Source organism: Monodelphis domestica, chromosome 3 (assembly GCF_027887165.1).
Source record: "Monodelphis domestica isolate mMonDom1 chromosome 3, mMonDom1.pri, whole genome shotgun sequence".
NCBI classification, from domain to species: domain Eukaryota; kingdom Metazoa; phylum Chordata; class Mammalia; order Didelphimorphia; family Didelphidae; genus Monodelphis; species Monodelphis domestica.
This window is the reverse complement of record NC_077229.1, coordinates 37,909,107-37,936,659: the sequence shown is the minus strand read 5'-3', so window position 1 is coordinate 37,936,659 and position 27,553 is coordinate 37,909,107. Positions and strand designations below refer to the sequence as shown.

The window sequence follows — 27,553 nt, the reverse complement described above, 5'->3', positions numbered from 1 at the left end:
CAACAGGGCTAAGTGACATGCCCAGGGTCACACAGCTAGTTTGCTATTTCCTTCTCCAGCTCACTTGACAGATGAGGAAACTGAGGTAAGCAGGGCTAAGTGACTTGTCCAGGGTCACACAGCTAGTTTGACATTTCCTTCTCCAGTTCATCTGATACTTGAGGAAACTGAAGCAAGCAGGTTGAAGTGACTTGCACAGGGTCACATAACTAGTAAGTTTCTGAGACCAGATTTGAACTCAGAAAGGGGAATCAAGCATTCTGACTCTAGAACTGGTACTCTTATGTGCTATGGCGCCATCTAGCTGCCCTATCTGACATATTGTATGAGCATAACAAATGCTAGTCCACTAACTGAACTGGGTGCTATCTCTAGCCCCCCCCCCCCCATTTTATAGAAAAGGAAACTGAGGCTGAGAGAAGTTAAATGACTTGCCCAGGGTCACACAGTATAACAAAGCTTTACATTGGTAGCTGGGTGGGGCAAAGGATAGAGCAGCAGCTGCAGAGTTGGGAAGACTTGGGTTCAAATCCAGTCTTTAATAATTCATAGTTGTATGATCCTGGGCAAGTCACTTAACTTCCACTAAATCTCCCAGAGTTGTTGTGAGGATCAAACGAGATCATAATTGTAAGTCCTTAGTACATAGTAAATGCTATATAAGTGTTAGCTATTATTCTTACTGTTTGTGCCTTGACCAACCCTATGGCAGGCACCATAGATATCATTATCTCAATTTTATAGAAGAATAAACTGAGACCCACAGAGCTGCCCCAAATGGCATGATTGGTCAAGTGCAGCCTTGAACAAATGGCTTCATTTTGGTTGCAAGGCTTTGGTAATATAGTGCGAAGGATACTTGGAAATAAGGGATACTGAAATATGAAAGTAGCTGCCAATTACGTTTTTAAAAATAATAATAACTATCATGTTCTTAGTGTTTTATGGTTTACAAATTTAATTGTATAATAAATTATAGAATATATATAATATAATAAACATTTATATATATATATGTACACACACATACATTATCTCATCTGATCCTCAAAACAGCCCTATGATGTAGATGTAGTGATCCTTCCCATTTTACAGATGTAGAAACTGTGGCTCAGAAAGGTACATGGTTTAAGACTAGTCACAGTCGTAAGTCACAGTATCATAAAGGCAAAGAGGTTAAATAACTTACCCAAAGCCACACAGGTGGTAAGGAGGCAGAGCCAAGATAATAAATTGTAGCATTTGCCAATTTCCAAAGTGTAAATTCTCATGATGAAATTGACCACTTGGCTCTCTAGACAGGGCTTTCAGAGATCATCATGTGCCATCCCCTCATTTTACAGATGAGTAAATGACCTGCTCACATCACCCAGCTAGTCTATGTCTGTGTCTGAGGAAGGCTGGAATTCAGATCTTGCAGACTCCAAGCCCAGTGTTCCATCCAGCATATCACCATGCTGTGAAGCACCAGACAAATGGGAGATTGAATTCCAATCCTTTCTCCCTCTCTCATCCCTTGTTCTCCTTTTAAAGGCAAACTCAGGGATGGGTTCCCCACTCACTCTGATGCTTTCAGGGAAATTCTGCCTGCTGGCTGCCATTGTTTGATTCCTTAGGTGGGGGAAATGGTAGGTGGCTGCTGGGTAAGTAGAGAAATCAAAACAAGAAGGCCAGAACTGCTCTCTCTGACTCTCAATATACCAGTGAGGGGCCCAGTGGAGGTCTCCCCCAGGCCCCGGCCCTGCCCCCCTGCTTGGCATGGCATTGATAAAAGACCTTTCCCGGCTGACTCAATCCACTGGGAGAGAGATAGGCAGGAGACAGTAGAGTACAAACATAAGGACTCCATCCCTGTGGCCAGCTCTGGCCCTTTCCCATCACAGGGGCCCCAGCTCAGGGAGCTCACTGGCAAAGAGATAGTTGTCTCCCCAGTGACAATGAGGGGAAATGAGATAATGGAGATGACTGGGGGTGGGGTGGGGAAACCACCCAGGGAGACATCACTTAACGGGGGGTTCCAAACTGGAAGGAAACTTCTGCTGATTCCTTATCACCTTACAATGTGGAGACTCATGATGAATGGCCTGGAGTTGTCTGGACACAGAACAGTCAGAGATGGGCTGGAATGCTGCCTGTCACTTCTCTGGGACAGGCAACCCAACGAGGTGAGAAGGGCACAGATTTCTGGAAAGGTTAAAGCAGCCAGGCAGGCGTGGAGTCTGAGACGCATTGCCATGGGGCTGTCCAGCCACTGACCCCAGTGGCCTCCATCATCAGGCCTTTACCCTCTAACCTCTATCATAGGATCTTAGCTACAGAATGGGAAGGGAACTTCAGATTGAGAAACTGAGGCACAGGGAGGCAAAGGGACTATCCAAAATCATAGTGCCATGGTTTTAGCTCTGAAAGGGACTTTAGAGATCATCTAGTCCAATTCCCTCCTTTTACAGGTGAGGAAACTGAGGCAGAGAGGTTAAATAATTCACCCAAAACCACACAGGAAATAAGGGGGCAGAGCCAAGACCCTGATTGGTAGCATTTGCCAATTTCCAACGTGTAAATGATGATGGTGAAATTGACCAACTGGCTCTCTCAAGCCAGTCTGACTTGGCTCTAATACATCCCTGATTGGAAGGCATTCAAGTATCTGGCTCAGGTCCTTGGACTCTAAACCCAGCGATTTTTTTTTATTACCTGCCTGTCCTATCACTAGCCAAAATCAGGATACAACAGAAAGACCGCTGGGTTTGAGGTTCTGAGACCTGACTTTTATTGCCAGTTCAACCTCTAATTAGCTGTGTGACTCCGAGCAAACCACCTAGATTCTCTGAACCTTCTGATTAAAGTGAGAGATTTTAGCTAAGAGACCCTCAAAGGAACCTTCCAGCTTAAGATCTGTGATGCTTTTAACTGGATCGTGGATAAATCTGTCCCTGCTTAACGAGGACAGCAATTTCATAACATCAAGCTTGTGTTCGCCCATTAGGTATTCCAAGATTTCCAAATGCATTTGGAAGAATTTATTTACGTGCATGTTACTGTAAATATTTAATCTATAAAGGGCATGGATTTCTTTTTAAAATTCTTCCTCCCCCTTCTTTGGGTCTGGTATTAATTTAATCGACAGTGTTCTATAATTCAAACCTTGTGACTCTTCATTGAGGCCCCCTGAGACCCCTATCTCCAGCCCCAACACTGGGTGGGTCACAGTAGAGTCTGGAACTCTAGACTCGGGGCTCCATGGCCGATAAGCCGAGGACATAAAGAATGGTGCATTTAAAATAGGTCCTCTGCTGCCATCTTGGAAGGATCATTTTATCAGGCTCCTCTGCTGGGAGAAAAGCCTTCCACCACTGATCTATAGAACTGCCCAACCAATTGCTCCAAAGGGAGATTCAGAAATGTTTGTGGACATCTGTCGGGAGGGGATGCACTGGGAACTTTGCCAGGGAGCCCTTTGGAGCAATATCATTCAGGCTTTTGAAGGCTGGATCATTGAAATGTGTAGCAGGTAAGCTGGGAAATTCTGGGAACAAGGCCTGGATCTGAAGGGAGCCCCAGCCCAGAACAATCCCCAGACAAGCCCGGCTTTCCAACGTGACAGTGGGAGGTGGGAGGAGACATGTAGATTCCTCAAGAAACTTGATTCCAAGAGGAAAATCACATTTTAACCAAAGTCACTTGTTAGGGAGTTGAAAAAAATCATGAAAACAACCAGAAGGATTTAGGGAGGCTCTGGGGGTTCTCACATGGATGGGGAAATGGCTCCCTTTGGCTATGAAGACAGTCAAGGCCAATAAGATTGGGGAGCATCTTGGATCTGTGGTCAGAGGACCTGCGTTTCATTCCAATCTTTATTACCTACTATCTGGTACTAGAATGTAAGCTACTTGGGGCAGCAAGGTGGCTCGGTGGTTTGACAGCCAGGCCTAGAGATGGGAGCACCTGGGTTCAAATCTGGCCTCAGAAACTTCCTATCTGTGTGACCCTGGACAAGTCACTTGACCCCCATTGCCTAGCCCTTGACACTCTTCTGCCTTAGAACGCAAAAAGTAAAGGTTTATTTAAAGAAAAAAAAAAAGAATGTAAGCTACTTGAGGACAGAGATCATTTATTAGATTGAGTTTTTATTCCCAGCACTGAAAATACAGTTAAGTGATTGATAATAATTTGTTGAATTGGACTGGAAGTAGGAGGTGCTGATAAATGTTTAACAACCAGCTCTCCGGGGAGGAAAATGCATGCCCAATACATTTTTAAGTTGAATATGCATTTTTAACATTTTCTCCATCATTTCCTTTACTGTTGTTGTTGCTGTTCAGTCATGTCCGACTTTGTGACCCCATTTGGGTCATTTTCTTGGCAAAGATACTGGAGTAACTTGCCATTTCCTTCTCTAGTTCATTTGACAGATGAGGAAACTGAGGCAAACATGAGACTTGCCTAGAGTCACACAGCTAGTGTCTAAGGCTGGATTTGAACACAAGAAGATGAGTCTTCCTGACTCCAGGCCTCCTAGGCTATCCACTATGCCATCCAGCTGCCCATCACTTCCTAAAATAATGAGACCTTGACATGTAGCATTTACCAAATTCTGAGGTTTAAATGCTCACACTGAAAATTTAACAACTGGCTCTCCTGAATCAGTTTGAGCTGGCTCCAGCAAACTCCTGATTGGACATCACTTAAGTGATCTGGCTCAGGTCCTACCTCTTGCAAAGCTTTGCTTTTTTTATCTTTGATGCTTAAAATTGACCACATAAGTGACTTTCCCTTGGTCACAAAGCTAGGAAGAATCTGGGGAAGGATTTGAATTCGGACCCTTTTGATTCCAATCCAAGTGTACTCCAATCCACTCTACAACCCCAGAGGAACCTGACAGAGAGAACCAATGCACTAGCTCCTTATTCCTGGAGGGCTTCTTGAATGAAATTTAATATCCCCAGAATTCATAATAACATTAAACAAAAGAGCAGACTTTATGTAGCACTTCAAGATTTGAAAAGTTACATTTTCTCATTTGACCTGCAAAACTGATCCTGGGATTCTAGAGGTAGTCCTAAAAAGGTGGAAGGGGAACCTCAAAGAGGGAAAGCATTTTGCCCATGATCCTCCCAGCTAATATAAGTTGGAGGCATTACTCGAACCTAGAGCTTTTGAGTCCGAGCACAAATCTATGCCTCGAAAAATAGCCATGCCATCTAAACAAGTTTCAGTCTGGTAGCAACTTTTCTTAGATATTGTAGCATAATGGAAAGAACTCTGGATTAGAGAGGAGGCAAAGGTTCTGAGTTCTAGCTAGGACCTGTTCAACTATTTCCTAATCTGAGATAAACAATTTTCCTCTCCTGGGCCTCAGCTTCCTCCCTTGGAAATAGATTCAATGGCCTCTCTAAATTCTCTTTTCCGGCAAGTTTTTGGTAACCACTTGCCTTTGTATCGTTCTCATTTTCCTCCTAAAATTCCCTTACCTTATTCTTAGAAAGTATACTAAGTATTAGTTCTGAGGCAGAAGAGTGGTAAGGGCTAGGCAATGTGGGTTAAGTGACTTGGCCAGGGTCACACAGCTAAGAAGTATCTGAAATCTGATTTGAACCCAGGACTTCCTATCTCCAAGCCTGGCTCTCTGTCCACTTAGCCACCCAGCTGCCCCTTTATTTATTAATTATTGAGAAATTAACCAAAAACCACATCTAACTTTCAGCTGTGATAATAACTCAAAAATCTACCCCCAGAACTTCCAATATGGGTGAGGAGAGAGAAATCGAGCCCAGAGTGGGTACAGAGAGAAGATGAAGATGTGTCCCAGCAGCACAAGATAATAGGAGGGTGCGGAAAGAGAGGGAAGAGACGGGAAAGATGGTGGGGAGGGTGGATGGTGGGGAGAGAGGGCTTACCTTTTCTCTTGGTGCAATGGTAAATCTGGCCGTGCTCCTGGGACAGAGGATACGGGTTGGGAGGGGGCAGCAGGTCCTGGGAGCTACTGGAGACGCCGTTCTCACATTGGTATTGGGACCCCAAGTTGGAAGATGCTGAGAGAACTCTGGCCTCCCCACTGAAGGGACTGTGGTTGGCAGCAACCTTCTGTCTCACGGTGCTTCTGGGAACCACTGGGTACTCTTTACTGGAAAACACAGGTACGTTTAAAAATATTGGGTCCACTTTTAAAATAGACTTTGTCTAGAGTATATGCTGAAAATATTTTTAAAAATACAAGTCATTCCTGGGGCACTCCTAAAGCCTAGATCCTTCCCCTCCTCTGACAAAACAACTTTCTTCCCCACCAAACAACTCTAAGCAGGATGGGTTTGGGGAGAAGGCGGATGGAAATCCCAAGTGAAAAGGCTCCCTCTTCCAAAGCGACTCAGCACCTGCTCTGCTTTTTACCAACTAGAGAATGGGGAGGTCAAGGAACATGCAAAGCCAGCAGGGTTTAGAAGCAGAATTGGAATTCAGGTCTTCTTGACTCCACTGCCAGATCACTCTTTTACTTACCACTCATGTGGTAACACAACTAACAAATGTCTCAGACATCTATTACAATTCCACCATTTTGCAAAGAAAAACGGAGGTTCAAAGAAGTGATTTTTGTAATATAGTGGAAATGAAACTAACTCTGGGGTTGGAAAATCTGGGTCCACCTTTTTTTAATTTCCTCTCCTGAAAAATAAAGGGGTGGGACTTGATTTCCCTTTCCAATTCTAAAGTCATGATCCTTTGAAATTTTTTAAAAAATAAACTGCATGGGGGGCAGTTGGGTGGCTCAGTGGATTGAGAGCCAGGCCCAGAGATGGGAGGTTCTGGGTTCAAATCTGGATTCAGACACTTCCTAGCTGTATGACCCTGGGCAAGTCACTTCACCCCCACTGCCTAGCCCTTACTGCTCTTCTGCCTTGGAACCAATACACAGTCTTGATTCTAAGACGGAAGGTAAGGGTTAAAAAAAATCAAATCAAATAATAAATTGAATATCTCTGCATTCTGAAATCAAATTTTTAACTGGTCCTGTGAACCTTTCTGGGAGCCACTCTCTCCATCTGTAAAATGAGACAGCTTCTAAGGATGTTTTCAACTCTAGTTTGTGATGCTGATTGTTATTCAGTCATGTCTGGCTCTTCATGACCACATTTGAGGTTTTCTTGGCACAGATACTGCAGTGGTCTGCCATTTCCTTCTCCAGTGGATTAAGTAAAGCCAACAGAGATTGAGGGACTCCTCCAGGGTCACATAGCTAGTAATTGTCTAAGGTTGGATTTGAACTCAGGTCTTCCTAACTCCAGCACTTTATCCATTGAGTCAATTAGTAGTGATTCCCCAATCTTCTCAGTATTCCCTGTACTATATGATATGACATCTTCCTCACATGCTCAAAGAGCCATCCCTTTATTGTCACTGAACCCAGGACCTCAGGAGGGGAAGTCTGTGCAGAGTACCGGGCCACTGAAAAAAGCAGCTTGGGGGAGAAAAAGAAGAAAAAGGACACCGAGTCAAGAGGACCTCAAGTTCAAACACTGACTCTGTGTAGAGCAGAGGAAGGAGAACTAATTTTCCATCTCTGGAGGTCTCTCCTGTGTACCTACAGCTATCCACATTGTCTCTGCTAGAAACCCTCGGTGGCACATATATGTAATGGACTATGGTTGTGCCTTGTGAGAATTTACTTTATAAATGTTCTGTTAATTCCTATATAGGGGTCAGGGAGAATTTCTGGTTATTCCCATGTCTGAATACTGGGTCAGAGATTCCATCCAGTTTGCTATTTTTTTGCATTTTCTTTGTTATTAAGAATCCCCAGGACACTTCCCAGCTGTGTGACCCTGAGCAAGTCACTTGACTCCCATTGCCTAGCCCTTACCACTCTTCTGCCTTGGAGCCAATACACAGTATTGACTCCAAGACGGAAGGTAAGGGTTTAAAAAAAAAAGAATCCCCAGGAATACCTTCCCTTTAAACAGGATTTAGTCAATAACTGAAAGGAACAAGGATTCTTTTCCTCTGTATGGGCTTCCCATCACGTGGAGCTCAGAAGGGGTGGAGAGTTTGATGGACCATCGCTTAATTAGCTATTTACCATTTAGAGATACCTTGGGATGTTCTAAAGAGGAGTTAAGTAATGAGGTCCCAAAAGTTTATATAGGCACCCCATTCAGGAGGGAGGAAGTCTTTGATCACTGAGTGGGCCAATGATCTGTCACTTTACTGGTTATGATTCTAGCTTAATCAACAAAATGATATTCTTACCCAAAATCAGGCTCTCAAAATAATTGTAATCATAATTATGACAAATTATGAGGGGAGGGCAGCTGGGTAGCTTAGTGTATTGAGAGCCAGACCTAGAGTCGGAAAGTCCTAGATTCAAATCTGAGCTCAGACACTTCCCAGCTGTGTGACCCTGGGCAAGTCACTTAACACCCATTGCCTAGCCTTTACACAGTATTGATTCCAAGACAGAAGGTAAGGGTTTAAAAAAAAAAGAAAAGAAATGATGGGCATGACTAGAGAAGGATGGGAAGATATATATGAACTGATTCAAAGTGTAGCAAAAAGAATCAGGAAATAGCCAACCCTAAAGATTTCCACAAGAGAATTAGAAGAACTAACAGCCCTCAGATCATCAGGACAGACTGTTAGGAAATTATAGAGATGAAACATGACCTCAAAGAAAAGAAAATTCCCAGCCGACCCCCGCCATTGGCAAAGAGAGAGTACAACATTGCAACACACATTTTTAATATATTCATCAATTTGGCTGATTTTGTTATTCCCTTTTTTTCTTTCTTTTTGGAACTGGCTATCTGGGAGAAGGAAAGAAAGAGATACAGTAGGAAATGTTGGTGATGTAAAAAGTGTGTGTGTGTGTGTGTGTGTGTGTGTGATCAGTATTTTTGCTATTGTCTTTCTATTCCCAGTACTTAGCACAGTGACTGGAGTATAGTAAGGGTGGACTTACTGAATGTTTCATAATTAAATTGCTTAATTGCTTTTAGAGCCTTTGTTTCCTCACCTGTATAATAGGGATGATAATACTTAGGAGACATGGTGGGTAGAGTATCAATCTTCCTGAGTTCAAATCTAGTCTCAGACACTTACTAGATATGTGACCCCTGAACAAGTCACTTTAGCCTGTTTGCCACAGTCTTCTCATCTATAAAATAAGCTGCAGAAGAAAATGGCAAACTGCTCCATTAACTTTGCCAAGAGAACTCCAAAAGGGATCACAAAAAGTTGGACACATCTGAACAATGGCAACCAAATTTCTCTTATAAAGACATCCTAGACTTATGAGAAAAAATGCTATCCACATCCAAAGAAAGAACCGTGGGAGCGGAAACAGAGAAGAAAAACAACTGCTTGATCACATGGGTTGATGGGGATATGATTGGGGATGGAGACTCTAAATGATCACTCTCCTGCAATTATCAATAATATGGAAATGGGTTTTGAACAATGACACATGTAAAACCCAGTAGATCTGTGCATTGGCTATGAGAGGGGGGTGCAGAGAGGAGAGGGAAAGAAATGAATCTTGTAACCATGGAAAATTTTTCTAAATTAATCAAATAAATTTTTTCCAAAAAAATGTAAGGCAACTTAGTTGGGTGAGCCTGGGCAAATCACTTAACCCCTAATTGTCTGACAGAGAGATCCATTGTAGAAGGAAATGGCAAGCCAGTCCAGTATCCTTGCCAAGAAAGCTTTATGGAAGAGTTCATAGGACACCAATATCAACTGAATAACAAGGAATCAGAGGCTGTGGATACACAAAGTTACCTTAAACAAGTCATTTACCTTCTCTAAAATGGTTTCATCCTCTATCAAATGAAGGGATTGGATTAGGTGTTATCTAAAGCCCATCCTTGCTACAGTTCCTCCCAACTGGAACATTCTCTGCTTGAATGCCCTTTCCAGTGTTGCTCTTATGGATTCTACGATTCTATGATTAAAGCCTGGCCAACAACCACTCCAAAAAGAACCAACCTTCAGGGCTAGAAGGTTTAATGGAATGAATTTTCTTTAATGGGCTCCAGTCAGATGTGCCTCTCGCTCCCATCTTGTATTTTTTTTCCATTACAGAGCTTAAGCTACGCACACGCACAACACTCACGCACATACACATACACACAGAGATGCACACACACACAGAGGCACACATACATGTAGCCAACAAATCGCAGATCTCAGGGGCAATTGTATTTGGCCTACTTAGTCACGGAATACAGACTGCTGGCATTCCAACAGAACTGATGGTGGGGGTGGAAGGCTGGGGGTGGGACTTCCTTTCTTTTTTAATATTGAGATGTTTATTTTTTTTTTAATTAAGGGAAAATAGCCTGAAAATATTGGCCCAAAGATTTTACAAGGGAGTAGATCAACAGGCTTCATGGAATTCTCTGAGTGTTAGGCAACATTGCCAAGATCCAAAATTATGTTCTGCAAAGAACAAATCCTGTTTCTGATTATCAGTGTTCCCCTAAGCATAATGGCGATGGGGCTCTAATAACCATTCCTTCTTACACAGGACCTCTTTCCAGGGAACTTCAAGCACCTTTCCAGCATCTTCTAACTCATTAAGTTCTTCAAAACCAGGCCCTTCCTATCTGGCCACTATTCTTATCACCTTTCCTCCCTTCCATATCCTCTATGATCCAGCTACAAGGCACCTCCGAGTTCTTTGAGCATGGGGACTGGTTTTGCTCTCTTTGTAGCTCCAAAGCTTAGCACAGTGCCTGGAACTTAGAGGGCCCTTAAAAAATGTTTGTTAATTGATTAAGCCTTGGAGGCCTTTGTTTGATTTAGGATGTGGGAGTGATAAGTGACAGAATGAGAAGGGGGCTGGGGGAAGCAGCTAGATAACTCTGTAGATTGAGCACCAGACCTGAAGAGAAGCAGTCCTGGGTTCAAATCTAGCCTCACAACTTCCTAGCTGTGTGACCCTGAGAAAGTCACTTATCCCCAATTGCCACGTCCATACCTCTCTTCAGCCCTGGAATCAATACACAGTATTGATTCTAAGATAGAAGGTAAGGATTTTTTTTTTTAAAGATGGGAAGGGGAGAAGCTGGGTAGCTCAGTGGATTGAGAGCCAAGCCTAGAGATGGGAAGTCCTAGGTTCAAATCTGAACTCAGACCCTTCCCAGCTGTGTGACCCTGGGCAAGTCACTTGACCCCCATTGCTTAGCCCTTACCACTCTTCTGCCTTGGAACCAATACACAGTATTGACTCCAAGACAGAAGGTAAGGGTTAAAAAAAAAAAAGATGGGAAGGGGGCTGGTGGACATGGCAGTAGAGGACCTGTAGCTGAGGAATAGTCTACACAACACAAAACAGGCTGAAAATTGAAAGGTTCTTTTAAGCTTTCATTTTGTTTTGTTTCTGCAAAGGACAAGATGAAGATTATCTACATACCTGAACCAAATTAAAATGTAATTGGAAAATGTTTAAAAAGATAGAAATGAAATATAGCATGAAGATTTTGTTGTGGTTTTCTGTCAATATGTGGCCAGCATAAATTCACACAACTATTTTTGTCTGACACCAATGGCCTAGAACAAACATTTGTACCCCAAAGCTTTGGCCATGGAGAGGTGGATATATTAGGAGGAGAGACTCTTATATCACTTGGTGAATATCTCAGCCAGCCACATTCCCCACCCTAATAGAAATTACAGAATTACAGAATTCAAGAGTTGGACAGATCTTCAGTGATCATCTATGTCCAATTCATCCATATACAAAAGGAATCCCAACTAGAACATATCTGCAAAAGTGGTTGTCATGCCTCTGCTTGGAGCCCTCCAAGGAAGGAGAACTCACCTTCTTTCCAGTTGGTCCATTCTACTTTAAGGGAGTTACTTGGTAGAATGTTGGGTTGCTATTATTGTGACTTTAAGCCTAAATCTCCTTGTTTATATTTTCTGCCCCTTGTTCCCTAGTTTTGCCTTCTGGAACCAAGCATGAATCTCACCCTACTCTTGTATCGGAGTCCTTCAGAAAATTGAAGAGAACTCTCCTGTGTCCCTGAGTCTCCTGCCCCAGGCTAAAAATTTCCATGTTCTTTAGTTGATCCTCTTATGACATAGACAAAGAAGAAATGTGGATAATGGTGACTAGACCCTGTTGAGCTTGTCATTAAGAAGACATAGGTTCAGGGGGCAGCTGGGTAGCTAAGTGGATTGAGAGCCAGGCCTGGAGACGGGAGGTCCTAGGTTCAAATCTGAGCTCAGACACTTCCCAGCTGTGTGACCCTGGGCAAGTCACTTGACCCCCATTGCCTAGGCCTTACCACTCTTCTGCCTTGGAGACAATACACAGTATTGACTCCAAGACGGAAGGTAAGGAGAAGGAAATGGCAAACCATTCTCTCCCCAAAAAAAACTCCATATGGGGTCATGAAGAGTCAGATATAACTGAATAATGACTCTAGTAACAACAGGCAAACCTGAAGTTGTGTGTGTGTATGTGTGAGGAGGAGGAGAAGGAGGAGGAGGAAGGGGGGGGGGAAGGAGGAGGAGGAGGGGGGGGGGAAGGAGGAGGAGGAGGAGGAGGAGGAGGAAGAGGAGGAGGAGGAGGAGGAGAAGACGACGACATAGGTTCAGGGAAGCTATGTGGCTCAATGGATAGAAAGCCAGGCCTAGAGATGAAAGAGAGGACCTAGGTTCAAATATGGCCTCTTACTTAACTTTATATTGCCTAGCCCCATGTTGGCAAACCTATGGTGCATGTGCCAGAGTAGGCTGTTCCCTTCCCCCTCTCCATGTGCTCCTGAGGACATTTCTCACATGACCCACCCATCTGCCCAACAGCCCAATGGGACTGCTTCCTCCTTCCCCTGTCTGGGGTAAGGTTGGGGACTCACATGTGGTGTGAGGATTGCAGTTTGGGCAGTTGATCTCTAAAAGGTTCACCATCACTGGCCTAGACCTTACTGCTCTTCTGCCTTGGACCATATTAAGGAATCCCAAGACATGGAGGCTGAGAAACAGGTGATCGGATGTCATTTTTCAAGGGAGATAAAATGCGCAACATCCTACCTAAACATCGGTTGTTCCTGATGACTACCTCAAGTTCTATTTTTTTTAAAGATTGACTGGTTAGAAAACCCCCATCTACACAAAGCCGAATAATCGCTTTCGCTGATATTTCCACAGGCGAGTTGGGTACCCCAGTCTCACTAACTGCACACAATGCAGAGACTCAGCTCAGACTAGAGCCCAAGATCTAACTCCTGGCCCAGTCTCAAGTCCATTAGATGCCCTTTGCTCACCTGGAGCAGGCCTTGTGGACTTGGCCCCCTTTCTGCATTCTGTCTTCCAGTGAATGACGCCATTGTTGCCAGGGTTCGAGGTTGTAAAAACTTACAAGGGAATATTGAAACCCCCGGCCCAACTGCCTGCTAACGAAGGGCCCGGGTTCAGCGTTCAGACCACAGTGCCTGAATTGGCCATTCATGGCAGCAGGTGGCAGGGTCCTGGCGAGTCTCCCCCTGGCAATTACCTTACCTAGTAGATCTTGGCAAGTTTTTCCAAACTAATAGAGAAGCCAGTAGGGGTGGACCAAGAGACCATAAAACCCCTGTTCAAGCCAATCAAATAAGTCTTCTCACTGGCTATTTATTCAGTAAGTTTCTTTTATGTTTTTTTAAGGGGAAGGGAGCTGCCTCTGGGCTCCTAGTGATCCTCCCCATGTTATTAACTTTCTAGTACATTAGAGGGGTTATTCTCAACCAGTATATACACCCGACAGCTGGGGCTGGCAAAGGGAATCCCAAGGAAGGGATCGGGTCCCATGTAAATAGTAATCAATCACGTAGGCCTTCATTTTTACAAAGTGATTGATAATTGGTTTTACTACTCAGTCCTCAACAATAACCTGGGGAGATGAATTAATAATCATTAGGATTTGTCTGCCCTACCTCGGAGTAGTCAAGAAAACAGGACAACAGAAGGGTTGCCTTTATTTCCCACAGTCACACAGCACGCCCCTGAATTCAGATCCAGCTAGAACTGGACCCACCTGAGGGTAGCCTCCCATGTGGTGTGATCTGAAGGGCACCCAGAGGCCACCCCCTGCTGTAACCCTCCCGATCACCCCTCCCAATGGCCCCGTCATCAGGCAGGCCTAGACTTCTTGGAATGTGTCACTGTAAGTTAAGAGTCTAGACTGTCAGAGCAGGGAAGCTTCGTGAAGCGGTTGAGCTGGAAGGGGCCTTGAAACACAAAATGTCAGAGCTGGGAAGGACCTGAGGCCATGGAATGCCAGAGTCCAAGGAACATTGAAGTCAGAGCTAGGAAGAATTTTAAGCCATCAAATATCAGAGCTTGGAGGAATCTTCTAATAGAGGATGTCAGGATGCAAACAGATCTTAGAGTGTGTATCATCTACGCTGGGAGGAACCATTCGACACAGAATATCGGGGTACAAAGAAATTTTAGAGCCCAGAATGTCAGATTTGGGAGCAGCCTTAGTACAGGGAATGTCAGCACTGGAGGGGGCCTTACAACACGGAACGTGAGAGCTAGAGGGGTCCTTGGGGTCCCCCAGAGCTGGGAGAGGCCTTAGAACAAAAAATGTCAGAGTTGGGAGGGGCCTTAGAAACCAACATCCTCATTATTCAAGTAAAAGAGCAGAGAAAGGACATTCCAAGGCCATCGTTTATGGGCCTGCCACTTCTCCTCCTCAGATGTAAAGCAGATTTGCACATCCTCACAGAAAAGACTGTGACTGTGACAGGACACCCCCCTCTACTAACGGGGGCCCATGTCAATGAGAACAGAGATTAGGCTGAGATACTCAAAGACGTGAATCTGCAGCTGTGATCTTAGAGACACCCCTGTAAAGAATTTGTCACAGGATAAAGTAGCCAGCAGCTTCCACCTAAGACCCCCCATTCCGCCCCCTGGCCCTAGTCTACAGCAAAGGCAGATGGGTGGACACATAACGTCAGCCTCTTACGAATCCAGTAAGACAGATCACGCTACCTGGGCATAAGTGACTGAGCCTGTCCCAGTTGGGCTGGGAAGATAGGGGTTCCCCAAAACGATCATAGCTCCTCTGTGGTTCAGACTTGCCACCAGTCAAGGCAGGCATCCCAGCTCCAGGAATGAACTTGGGCTGAGGGCATCCTCAATCCACTGAGCAAGAGGGGGATGGTGGGAGAAGTAAGAAAGAGTGGGAAAGAGTGGGCTGTCTAACTAACTCATGGGTCCTGAGTGCCCCACGTGCAACTGGCCAGCGAACCATCTTACTTGGAACTCTGGCTGCTCCCAACTCTTAGGAGAGAGGTAGTGGACTACACGGGTGGAAGAAGGCATACACTGTCGGACAAGCTTGGTTTAACAGTACTCCTTTGTTACATCAGTGGGCTTAATTAGGGGCAAGGGAGTGATTTTTTTAAAAGAATATATATTCTTTATATGTATATGAGTATATCGAAAGAATATACATATCTATATATGGTTATATATAAATATATGGTTAGATATATAAATAAATGTATAGATAGATGGATGGATGAAGAGAGAGAGATAGGTAGATAGATGAACAGTTGGATGAATGAAGGTATGGGGAGAGAGGAAGAGGAGGAGGAGGAGGAGAAGAAGAAAAGGAGAAGAAGAAGAAAAGAAGAAGTCGGAGGAGGAAGAGGAGGAAGGGAGGAAGGAAGGAAGGAAGGAAGGAAGGAAGGAAGGAAGGAAGGAAGGAAGGAAGGAAGGAAGGAAGGAAGGAAGGAAGGAAGGAAGGAAGGAAGGAAGGAAGGAAGGAAGGAAGGAAGGAAGGAAGGAAGGAAGGAAGGAAGGAAGGAAGGAAGGGAGGGAGGGAGGGAGGGAAGGAGGGAGGGAGGGAGGGAGGAAGGGAGGAAGGATGGAAGGGAGGGAGGAAGGAAGGAAGGAAGGAAGGAAGGAAGGAAGGAAGGAAGGAAGGAAGGAAGGAAGGAAGGAAGGAAGGAAGGAAGGAAGGAAGGAAGGAAGAAAGGAAGGAAGGAAGGAAGGAAGGAAGGAGGGAAGGAGGGAAGGGAGGGAGGAAGGAAGGAAGGAAGGAAGGAAGGAAGGAAGGAAGGAAGGAAGGAAGGAAGGAAGGAAGGAAGGAAGGAAGGAAGGAAGGAAGGAAGGAAGGAAGGAAGGAAGGAAGGAAGGAAGGAAGGAAGGAAGGAAGGAAGGAAGGAAGGAGAAAAAAGAGGAAGAAGAAGGAAGGAAGGAAGGAAGGAAGGAAGGAAGGAAGGAAGGAAGGAAGGAAGGAAGGAAGGAAGGAAGGAAGGAAGGAAGGAAGGAAGGAAGGAAGGAAGGAAGGAAGGAAGGAAGGAAGGAAGGAAGGAAGGAAGGAAGGAAGGAAGGAAGGAAGGAAGGAAGGAAGGAAGAATCCTGGCTGCTCTTTCTTTTTTAACACAGTTTCTGCTTGCTAGCACACTATAGATATTCAATAAATATTTCTTATGACAAAAGGCCAGCTCATTTTTATCCAGAGTTCCTCTGGAAGTGGAGAGAGGATTATAAATGAGAGCATGCCGACCTTTTTTTTAAAACAGAAGACATGAAACAGCCTTAAAGGAACTACGCTGTTTCTAGTTGGTTTCTCTAACCTTGCCTCCAGTGTGACTTTGGAAGTCACTTTCTGACTCAAGGCCTCAGTTGGCCCTTCTGTAAAAGGAGGGGGTTGAATGGGATGGTCTCTGCTAGCTCTAAATCCTGTGCTTATTAACAATAATTATTACCATTAATGGCTGGGATTATGAGGCACCTGAAGGTCCCCCAGGTTTCCCAAGCACCTGGCATAGGTGAATTGCCTTCCTTAAGCCCAGTGAGATGAGGAGAGCGAGTAAAGTGATCTCCTTCTTGGGGTGAGATAGCTTCAGGGAACAGAAGGGAGCAGACCAAGCTAGTTATTGGCAGGGGCCAGATTCCAGGCAGATTCTCCTGACAGGATAGAGCTCAGTACTTGGCACTCAAGAAATACTTGGAGGAAAGGAAAGACATGGAGAAAGGAGGGGAGATGAATAAAGGAGAAGGGAGAAGGGAGGGAAGGAGAGAAAGGGAAGAAAGAAGAAGAGAAGGGAAGAAAGGGAAGATGAGGAGAAGAGAGGAAAAGGAGGATTGGCGTGAGGAAAGGGGAGGGGAGGGGATGGGAAGGAGGAGTGAAGACAGAGACTTGGAGAAGGGACTGACCTATAGGATGTAAGGATTTACACAAACCATCCACTCTACCCAGTGCTGGGCAATTCAAAATAAATAAATAAAACCACAGGGGCTTGTTCTTAGCCAATGAGCCAACATGGACATATTCAGCACCTCCAGCCCTGTGCTAGAGGATGAGGATAAAAAGTAGAAAGGCCTAGAGAAGCCAGATGATATGTAAGGAGGTACATAAAAACATAACTTGAAGTGGAAAAAGAGAAGAGGGGGAGAAAGAGTATGAGGAAGGGAGCACTAACAATTTGAGGAAATCAGGAAGGCTTCCTGTAGGAAATGCCACCTGAGATGAGTCTCAAAGGAAGCTGTGAATCCTAAAAGACCCTAGTCATCAATCTGTACTCAAGAAGATTCTCTGAAGGAAAAGGAGATGCAGGAGGGCACAAATAATCCTAAGCAATGGATGATCCCCAAACTCCTTCCTAACAACAAGAGTTGGGGGTGGGTAAGAGGTAAAGGTAGTCTTTACCTTCCTAAGTATGCTTGGCTTGGTAAATTGGAATATCAATCTGTTTCCCATAAGCACATACCAGATGTGTCTGTGCTTATGGGGAAGGAATCCCCAGAAGTATTCTGGGTAATGGCGGGTGGGGGAATTCTTATGGGAAAAATTAAATAACCCCAAAATAATGTATATGGGATTATCCAGCATTGACTATGGACCTTTCTTGCCTATTCTCACTTCTTCTGGACACCAGAGTGGAGGCAGCATTTTACAATAAAAAGAGCATCAAGTTGGGAATTTGAGGACCTGGGTTCAGATCTCAGCTCTGCCATCTGCTTCTGAGTCCTCAGGCAAATCGTGTCACTTCTCTGGGTTTATTTGTTTAGAAAAAGAAGAGGTTGGTTCAGATGCCCTCTGAGTCCCTTCCAATCTGGAAATTTTATTGGATAAACCCTAGCCTTCTCTACTCTGCCGCCCCCCAACTGACCCTGGTCTGTATAGAGGGGAAAATGTAGCTTCTCTATTGACAAAGTCTTCATGTTTGGGGTCCTGGTTATTGTCAATGCAAACCCTACCAAGGCCATGTTTATACCTGACTCCTCCCTACAATCTCCTTCATCTGAGGAAACTTTTATTATCACCTCTGAGGGGAATTTGGCACCGAGGTGACACTTAGTCCTGACAGTATCTTCTGCCTTTAGAATCCAAAGATAAAGCAATTAAAGGCAACAGGGTAAATATAGAATAGTATACCTGTCAGATCTATGGGAAAGGAAATAATTTAAGACCAAGCATGAAAAAGAGAATATTACAAAATATAAAATGAATAATTTTGATTACATTAAATTAAAAAGATTTTGTACAAAGAAAACCAATGCAACCAAAATTAGAAGGGAAGCAACAAATTTGGAAAGATATTTATAACGAAAACCTCTGACAAAGGTCTAATTATTCAAATGTATAAGGAACTAAATCAATTGTACAAAAAAAAATCAAGCCATTCCCCAATTGATAATTGGGCAAATGACATGAATAGGCAATTTTCAGATAAAGAAATCAAAACTATCAATAAACACATGAAAAAGCATTCTAAATCTCTTATAATTAGAGAAATGCAAATCAAAACAACTCTGAGGTACCACCTCACACCTAGATTAGTTAATATGACAGCAAAGGAAAGTAATAAATGTTGGAGGGGATGTGACAAAATTGCTGGTGGAATCGTGAATTGATACAACCATTCTGGTTGACAATTTGGAACTATGCCCAAAGGGCTTTAAAAGCCCTTTGATCCAGCTATACCACATACCCCAATGAGATAATAAGGAAAAATGCATGCACAAAAATATTTATAGCCTTGCTCTTTGTGATGGCAAAAAAAATGGAAAATGAGGGGATGCCCTTCGATTGGGGAACGGCTAAACAAATTGTTGTATCTGTTGGTGATGGAATACTATTGTGCTAAAAGGAACGATAAACTGGAATGACCCCCAGGAATTGATGCAGAGTGAGAGGAGCAGAACCAGGAGAACATTGTACATAGAGATGGATACACTGTGGCACAAATGAATGTAATGGACTTCTCTACTAGCAGCAATGCAATGACCCAGGACAATTCTGAGGGTCTTAAGAGAAAGGATGCTATCCACATCCAGAGAAACACAGAAGAAAGACATTTCATCACATGATTCGATGGGGATATGATTGGGGATATAGACTCTAAATGATCACTCTATTACAAATATTAATAATATGGAAATAGATCTGAATCAATGATACATGTAAAACCCAATTGAATTGTGTATTGGCTATGGGAGGGGGGAGGGAGGAGGGAAGGGAAAGAACATGAATCATTGGAAAAATATTCTAAATTAATTAATTAAATTTTAAAAATTATATCCAGAAAAAATAAATAAAGGCAACAGGGAATACTGGATAGAATACTGGACATGGAGTCAGGAAGATCTGAGTTCAAATCCCACCTCTAATACATTCTGTGGGCATCAGTTAGTCAGTAAACATTTATTAGGCTCCTACTATGTACACTGTGCTAAGCACTGACTCTGGACCCAGAAGGAGGACCTGGAGTGAAATTTCTCTTCCGAACATAGCTGTGTGACCTCAGACAACTCACTTAACCTTTGTGGGACTCAGTTTCCTCTTCTATAAAATAAGAGTTGGAGTGGACTCAGTGACTGGTAAGATCCTTTCCAGCTACGATCCTATGGATCAGGCTGTGCGAAGGAGAGTTTCTCATAAGCCAGCAAACTTCTGAAAGGCCAGCTCCAAAATGCTGGATGAAAAAAGAGCCTAGAGCTCAAGCATCAGAGATGGTCATCACTTCTGTGTTTCTATTGTCCAGCCAAACTCCCAGCTACAAGCCTCTGCAGCCCCTTATAAGAAACAGATGGAAAGATACTAAAACCAGAAGTGGAAGGGAGAGTCAGAGCAGCAGAAATAGAGGGAGGCATCAATACTTGGACCCAAGAACAGATTCAGTCTTCTAGTTCTCATATACCACACTTAACAGAGAAACTATGGAACCAAAGACTCGAGTCCTTTGATTTAGGATATTCTGATCTCCTCTCTCCTCCCCACTGGTCCTTAACCTCAGATGGAGTCAGAACCAAGGCTCTCTATTTTGATGAGTTTGAGATGCCAATTTGATTATTCGTAGGGTCATAGATTTAGAATTTAAAGTGACATTAGAGGCCAACTAATCCAACCTCCCCTTCATTTTACTGATTAGGAAGCTGAGGCCAAGGCAAAGGAAGTTTTGAACAAGTCTTCACCCAAGATCCCACTGCAAATCAAAGTCATAAGTGAGATCTGAATTCAGATCCTCCCACATAAAAGCTATGGCTCTTCCCCTGAAATACACAGTATCCATTCAACAAGTACTATCATATGTACGACACCATGCTAGAGTTACAAAGGCCAAACCAATAAAATAAAATATGAACAGTTCCTGCCCTCAGGAAGCTCATATCCTACTAAGGTCAAATCCTGGTCATTTAGGCAACAGTTACTGTGTCTAGAACTTTTAAGACAATGGAGCCTAACCTTCTTCTTTTGCAGATAAAGTAACTGGGGTTGGGGTAACTGTTTGTAAGAATGATACATCTTCAGGCACAGGCTGGATCTAATGTACCTTCCAATCAATCCAAAGATTCTATGAGAAAATGAAGTAACGTTCCAAAGGCCACTCATTCCATTTTTTTCTTTTTCTTTTAAGCCCATAACTTCCATCTTAGAATGAATACCAAGTAATGGTTCCAAGGCATAAGAAAAATAAAAGCTAGGCAATGGGGGTTAAGTGACTTGCCCAGGGTCACACAGCTAGGAAGTATCTGAGGCCACACTTGAACCCAGGACTTCTTGTCTCCAGGTCTGGCTCTCTATTTACTGAGCCACCTAGATGCCTACATTCATTTATTTCTTAATGTTGTGCCAAGTGCTAGGAATACAAGGAAAAGAACAAAATACACATAGGCCAGAGAGCTGGAGGGGAGCTCTGAAGTCATCTCAATTCAAATTTCCTATTTTATAGATGAGAAAACTGAGGCACAGCGATACAAAGTGACTTGTCCAAGGTTATAGGATCTTAGATCTAGAATTTGAAAGGACCTCAGAGGCTATCTCAATTCAGACTATCTGTTTTATAGATGAGGAGACTGAGGCACAGAGAAGTTAGGTAACTTCCCCACAGGCACACAGGTAATGAGCATCTAGGATAAGATTAGAACCCTGGTTCTCTGGCTTCTAGAACTAACACACTTGCACACTATACTGTGCCACCTCCATAGACCCTGTTCTCGAGGCGCTTCTATGGTGAAGGAGCACAGGGAGAATAAGGGCAGACTTGTTCGTTAAACATAGGTACTCACATTCCACATTTGTTCTTCCCTCCATCACCTCCCTCCACTCCTCTTCACCCACTTGAGCACCCCTAGGCCTGTTCCTACTGACCCCTCCTCACCATGCTGTAAAGCCAGGTTGGTGGGAAAGCCAGCAGGGAAAGCGATATGCCTCCACCCCATCCCCAGCCACGACAGGAGGGACCCTCGGCGCACTCTTCCCTCCCTTCCAAGCTAGGAACTGGATTTTGTTTGGTAAAGGCTTAGTCACTATGGTGACGAGCACTGTAAAAATAACTAGAGGGACAGAATGGAATTTTGCTCAGCCTAACAGGAACAGCCTGGTTCTCCAGGCCTTCGGTAGCAGATGATTCCACATCACTCCTTCGGGCTGAGATGGCGTTCCCATTCACACTCACAGAAGTACCATCTTGTACCGCCAGCAACCCAGGACTCTGCTTAAAACAGGACTAACAATAGGATAGGAACCAGATCTGTGATTTCATTGATGTGGTAAAGTCCCAAATGGGAAAGCTCCCTCTCTGCCAATGCAGGTAGAAACATTCTCTGTGGGGGCAACTGGGTGGCTCAGTGGATGGAGAGTCAGGCCTAGAGACGGGAGGTCCTGGGTTCAAATCTGGCCTCATACACTGCCCAGCTGTGTGACCCTGGGCAAGTCACTTAACCTCCATTGCCTAGCCCTTCCCACTCTTCTGCCTTGGAACCAATACACAGTGTTGATTCTAAGATAGAAGGTGAGGGTTTAAAGAAAAAAAATATTCTCAGTAACTTATAGTCAGACAGGGCTGTCTAGAACCCTTGGAGGTTAAGTGGCCTGGAACCCAGGTCCCATGGGCATTGAAGTGAGGATTAAGGCCAGGTTATTCTGACTTTAAAGACAGCTCTCTATTCATGACCTCACTAGGCCTCTCTGGAGCATACTTCCCTCTTGGAATAGATAACAAGGGCTCTCAAAAAAGCCAACACATTCCAAAGTGAGCTTCTCCCAGTCCCAGAATGGCAGAGGTCGAAGGGTCATCAAGGGCACCATCAAGTGCACCTTGCACGTGAACATCCCCTCAACAACATTCCTAGCAAGTGGCCATCTGGCCTCTGTTTGGAAACCTAGGGGATGAAGCATCTAGTAGAAGGAATCTTGACTCAGGAATTGAAAGGTCTAGGTTCAAATCCTACCTTTACTACTGATTATCTCAAAGACCTCAGGCAAGTTATTCGAACTCCTTGGGCTTCACTTCCCTCTTGTGTAAAAGAGATGAGATAATCTCTAAGGCCCCTTCCAGGTCTAGATCTGTGACCCTATGACAACTCAAGGCTAATACTCCTTCCACAGGAATAAGCTTTTCCTTTTGTCAAGCCATACTTTGCCTCTAAGCAACTTAGGATGGTATATTTAGAGCTGGAACAGATCCCAGAAGTCATTCAGTCTAGCCACTCACTTTTACAGGTGAGGAAACTGAGACCTACCCAGAGAGTAATAGGATAACTTTCACCTATCAATCCTTGTTCTACACTTCAGGACCGAACACAAGTTCTGTTGGCAGCCCTTCAAACTCTTGAAGACAACTCAAATATCACCTACTCAGTCTTATGTTCTCCAGGTTAAAATGATCCTGTTTCCTCCTACCAGGACCAGCATTGTCATGGTTGCTCTCCTCTGGGTGCTTGACAGCTTGTCAATAGCCTTCCTAAACTATGGTGGCCCAGAAGGGAACTCAATCCTATTGGGGAGATTTGACTGGAGCAGAGAAGAGACTCATTGTCATCTCCTTCCTGGGGATTATGCCTCTCTTAATGGAGTTCAATTCTCTTCACCATTTGTTATGTTGCCTAAAAATGTAGATTAATCAACCATTATTGAGAACTCCAGATTGGTGGAATGATCATGATTCTCTTAAAAGAATAGAAAAATGAAAGAGAGAAAGATAGAGAGAAAGAAAGGAAGAGAGAGAGAGATGGAGGAAGGAAAGAAAGAAGAAAGGAAGAAAGAAAGAAGGAAGGAGAAAAAGAGAGAAAGAGGGAAGGAAGGAAGGAAGGAAGGAAGGAAGGAAGGAAGGAAGGAAGGAAGGAAGGAAGGAAGGAAGGAAGGAAGGAAGGAAGGAAGGAAGGAAGGAAGGAAGGAAGGAAGGAAGGAAGGGAGGAGGGAGGAAGGAAGGAAGGAAGGAAGGAAGGAAGGAAGGAAGGAAGGAAGGAAGGAAGGAAGGAAGGAAGGAAGGAAGGAAGGAAGGAAGGAAGGAAGGAAGGAAGGAAGGAAGGAAGGGAGGAGGGAGGAAGGAAGGAAGGAAGGAAGGAAGGAAGGAAGGAAGGAAGGAAGGAAGGAAGCAAGGAAGGAAGGAAGGAAGGAAGGAGAAAGGAAGGAAGGAAGCAAGGAAGGAAGCAAGGAAGGAAGGAGAAAAAGAATGAGAGAGAAGAAGGGAGGGAAAAGGGAGGGAGGGAGGAAGGAAGGAAGGAGAAAATGAAGATATATAGAGATTGAGTGACGTGCTATTAGTATCACAAGTAAGCTCTTCCCTGATTCCAAGACCAGAACTTTAGCTAAAAACCACATTTTCTCTTAAAGTTAAAAATGTCATCTAAGTGGGGGTAGGAGTACCCTCATTGTGTTTTATAAGCCTTTGTGAAATTACATATTTCTTACTTCTTTATTCTCTTTTCCTTCTTCTGTTTCTCTGTATCTATCTCCATCTATCTTCCTCCTCTCTTTTTCTCTCAATTTCCCCTTTTCCTGTCCATCTCTCCCTCTTTCCTTCCTCCCCTTCCCCCCTCTTTCCATCTTCCCTATTCCTATCCATCTCTCTCTCTCTCTCCCCCTCAGCCTCACTCACTCCCCCACTACTATTCCTGCCCATCTCTCTCTCCTTCTTTCTACTTTTCCCTCTTATAAAACCTCTTTTTCTTTTTCTTTTTCTCCCTATGTACTTCCCTCTCTGGGAGAGAAAGACACATGCTTATTTTTCTCTCATTTCAAAAAGATCTGGAGAACTCAATTTCCTCTATCTTTTCCTGATTTAAAAGAATAAATCCTCCTCCCAAAGGAAAGAAAAACCTAATTCCTTTGTAAAAAGGCAAAAGATGTATTTGCAGTCCCCCTACCATCTGGTAAATTGTTTTGGAATGAAACTGAGGGAGAAAACACTCTGCAAAATTGGCCCCGTTCACATGGCCCTTTCCACCAGACCAAATTCCCACCATATACATTTGGTACAGAACCTTCTATCCATCATATCAACAACTGTGACCACAGGATATGTAGGAATACCACGCAGTTTTTAGCACCAGCTCCCAATCCCTCTGAGCCCTGGACACCATATGGCGTCAACTTTGTCTGTACTTCACCCCCAGGAAATCAAGTCATTAACTTTCCTTTCATTTGCCAGAGCTGGTGCCAAAAGGATCACTGCTCATCAGCTGTGACTTATGGGAAGGAAGACCGCAAGGCCTACGACGAACTCCAGATTGAATGAGGTTTGGGGGCAACTCAAGAGCAGATAGAGAAGGAAGGCCTGGAAAGTAGGATGGAAGATGCTTCAGCCTACCTGCTAGATTCTCACCTAGAGACCCAAGAACCTCAAAGGGTCGATTATCAGGACAGAATTCAAATAGTTTCTGCCTAATTATCTCCCTCTCTGAACTCCAGAAGGGGCAGAAAGGCTGGTTCTGTGAGGCCCACCCAGAATTTCTACTTCTGTTTGGGGTTTGGTTCCATTAGGAGAAAGGGAGAGTCATCATTATTTTTTTTACCTTTGCATTCTTGACATTCTGTGCAGTTCCATATCATCGCTTCCCCGGAATCCTTTGGCAAAAGGATTGTTCTCGATCTTTAATTGGGTGATCTGGAAGAGGAAAACAGAATGAGTCTGCAGTACACTACTACAAAGGGCCATCATGGCAGTGCAACTGCTGGTGGCAGCAAACCAAATTAAGCCAATCACGTCAACGGGGCCCTCTGCTTTATTGTTGTGGATGCTTTGAAAAATGTCCCTGATTGTACTTCATTTAAAAGGGGAGGGGGAAGGGGGAGCCTGGATTTGTTTTCTGTTAATTGAATGCATATCCTTCGCATCCTTCCAGCTCTGTTCGCTGACATGGGGTATTTCAGGCACGATCGAGGCCCCGACACTTGATTTTTTTCTTTCAGTCTAACTCGTTGACATGTTCACTCCACATCCGGCAGTGTGGCACTCTTCACGGCAACGTCAAATAATAAAGGGCTGAGCTGGGTTTCGAGGGAAAGCAAACAGCCTCTCCCAAAGCTGCTTGAGAACCGTAGGGAAGCATCGATACAGTCCCAATCGTCTCCACTGATACTTTCTCCAATCTGTGTTCTATAAAATCCTGAATCCAGAGCTGGATGGGACCTTAGAGGACGTGGCATTCAGCCCTCTCGCCTTCTAGACTAGCAAGCTCAGGCACCCAGTGGATAAGCAACCAAACTCATTGCTCAGCTAGTAATCGGTAGATCTGGGAAGCATGCTCAAGTCTTGACTCCAGACTCAGAACTTTTCCCATTGAGCAGATTCAATTGGGGGGGAAGAGAAGAGGGCGATCGGGGAAAGAACAAAGTGAGGGAGGTGTGCACTGGACCTGTTATTTCACTATTGTGAAGAATCTCCCTCCACCAACAGGCAAATCATCTGCTACTTAAAAGCATGCATTTTGAGGTGGAAGGGACCTTAGAGGCCGTCTAGTCCAACATCCTCATTTTGCAGATGAGAAAATTGAGGCTCATAAAAGTTAGATGACTTGACTAAAGTCACAGTGGTAGACAACAAATTAAAAACCAAGTTTAGTGGGCAACTAGGTAACTCAGTGGATTGAGAGTTAGGATCAGAGATAGGAAGTCCTGGGTTCAAATCTGGCCTCAGATCCTTCCTAGCTGTGCAGTATTAGTGAGTCATCGAGCATTTTTAAAGAACCTACTATGTGCCGCACATTGGGTCAAGGGCCGGGGATAGCAAGCAAGGCAAATCCATGGTTCCCTTCTGAAGTAACTCATAATCGAATGGGGGGAGACTTCATTTGAGTCACTCTATAATTTCAGAGGGAAGAACTAGCTCTGGGGTTGGAGGGCCAAGAGAGATCTCTTAGAGAAGGGAAGATTTGACCTGAATCTTCAAGGAAGCCAACTTCAAGAATGCTTACTTATCTGAGCAGAAGTTGTCAAGGGAACCCATTGCGATTGTTAGTAGTGCCGTGAACAAAAATGCTGGATCTGGGGAGGATAATTGTTCGGCCATGTCCAACTCTTGGTGATCCCATTTGGGTTGTTTTTTTTTTTTGGCAAAAATACTAGAGTGGTTTGCCATTGCCTTCTCCAGCTTTGACAGGTGAAGAAACCGAGGAAAGCAGAGTTAAATGACTTGCCCAGAGTCACATAGCTATTGAGCATATGGAACTAGATTTGAATTCAGAAAAACGAGTCTTATGTACTCCAGTCCTGATACACTATCCATTATGCACGTAGCCACCCCAAGGGGTCATATTATGCTTGGGGGGTGTCCTCTGGAGAGGGTAGACTTGTTTTTTTTAAACCTGTACCTTCCTTCTTAGAATCAATACTCAATATTGGTTCCAAGGCAGAACAGTAGTAAGAGCTAGCAATGGGGGATAAGTGCCTTGCCCAGGGTTACACACACACACACACACACTGTGCACACTGATATGTGGCTCCTAGTCCTTTGAACATCCCAGACGCGGAACATCCCTAAGCAGTCCCTGAAGTCACAACTCTTCTGCAGGTAATAAAGGGTCCATTTTGCTGGAAGGATTGGGGGCGGGACTTCCTGTATTTAACATACATTTGATCATTTTACTTCTGTCCCTGTTTTAACATCATTTCCAGCTCTGCCTACAGAAGGGCTCTGAGAGTCTCTGAGACCTTCGAGGGAGCACCGCTGCGGAAGGCAGGTTGAAGAAACTCCCACAAGCCCGCAGGACAAGTAGACACTGTCTCCTGCCTTGTGTTTTGCCATAATGAAGTTCAGCCTGATGGATCATAAATCATTGCGAGGGAAGTGGGGGAAGAGCAGAAAATTAGTGACAATTACATCAA

At 44.2% G+C, this 27,553-nt stretch overlaps 1 protein-coding gene across 1 annotated transcript in view; it reads right to left on the bottom strand.

Moving 5' to 3' along the window:
- TBX5 (T-box transcription factor 5) overlaps window positions 1-25,400 on the bottom strand; it is a 36,620-nt gene extending 11,220 nt beyond the window's left edge. The window contains exons 1-2 of the mRNA XM_056821686.1: window positions 25,243-25,400; window positions 5,898-6,124 (exon numbers count right to left, since the gene is read on the bottom strand). Coding sequence (XP_056677664.1) covers window positions 5,898-6,124; window positions 25,243-25,388 — 373 coding nt within the window. The 5' untranslated portion in view covers window positions 25,389-25,400. The remainder of the gene's footprint in view (window positions 1-5,897; window positions 6,125-25,242) is intronic.
- Between the last annotated feature and the right edge of the window lie 2,153 nt (window positions 25,401-27,553).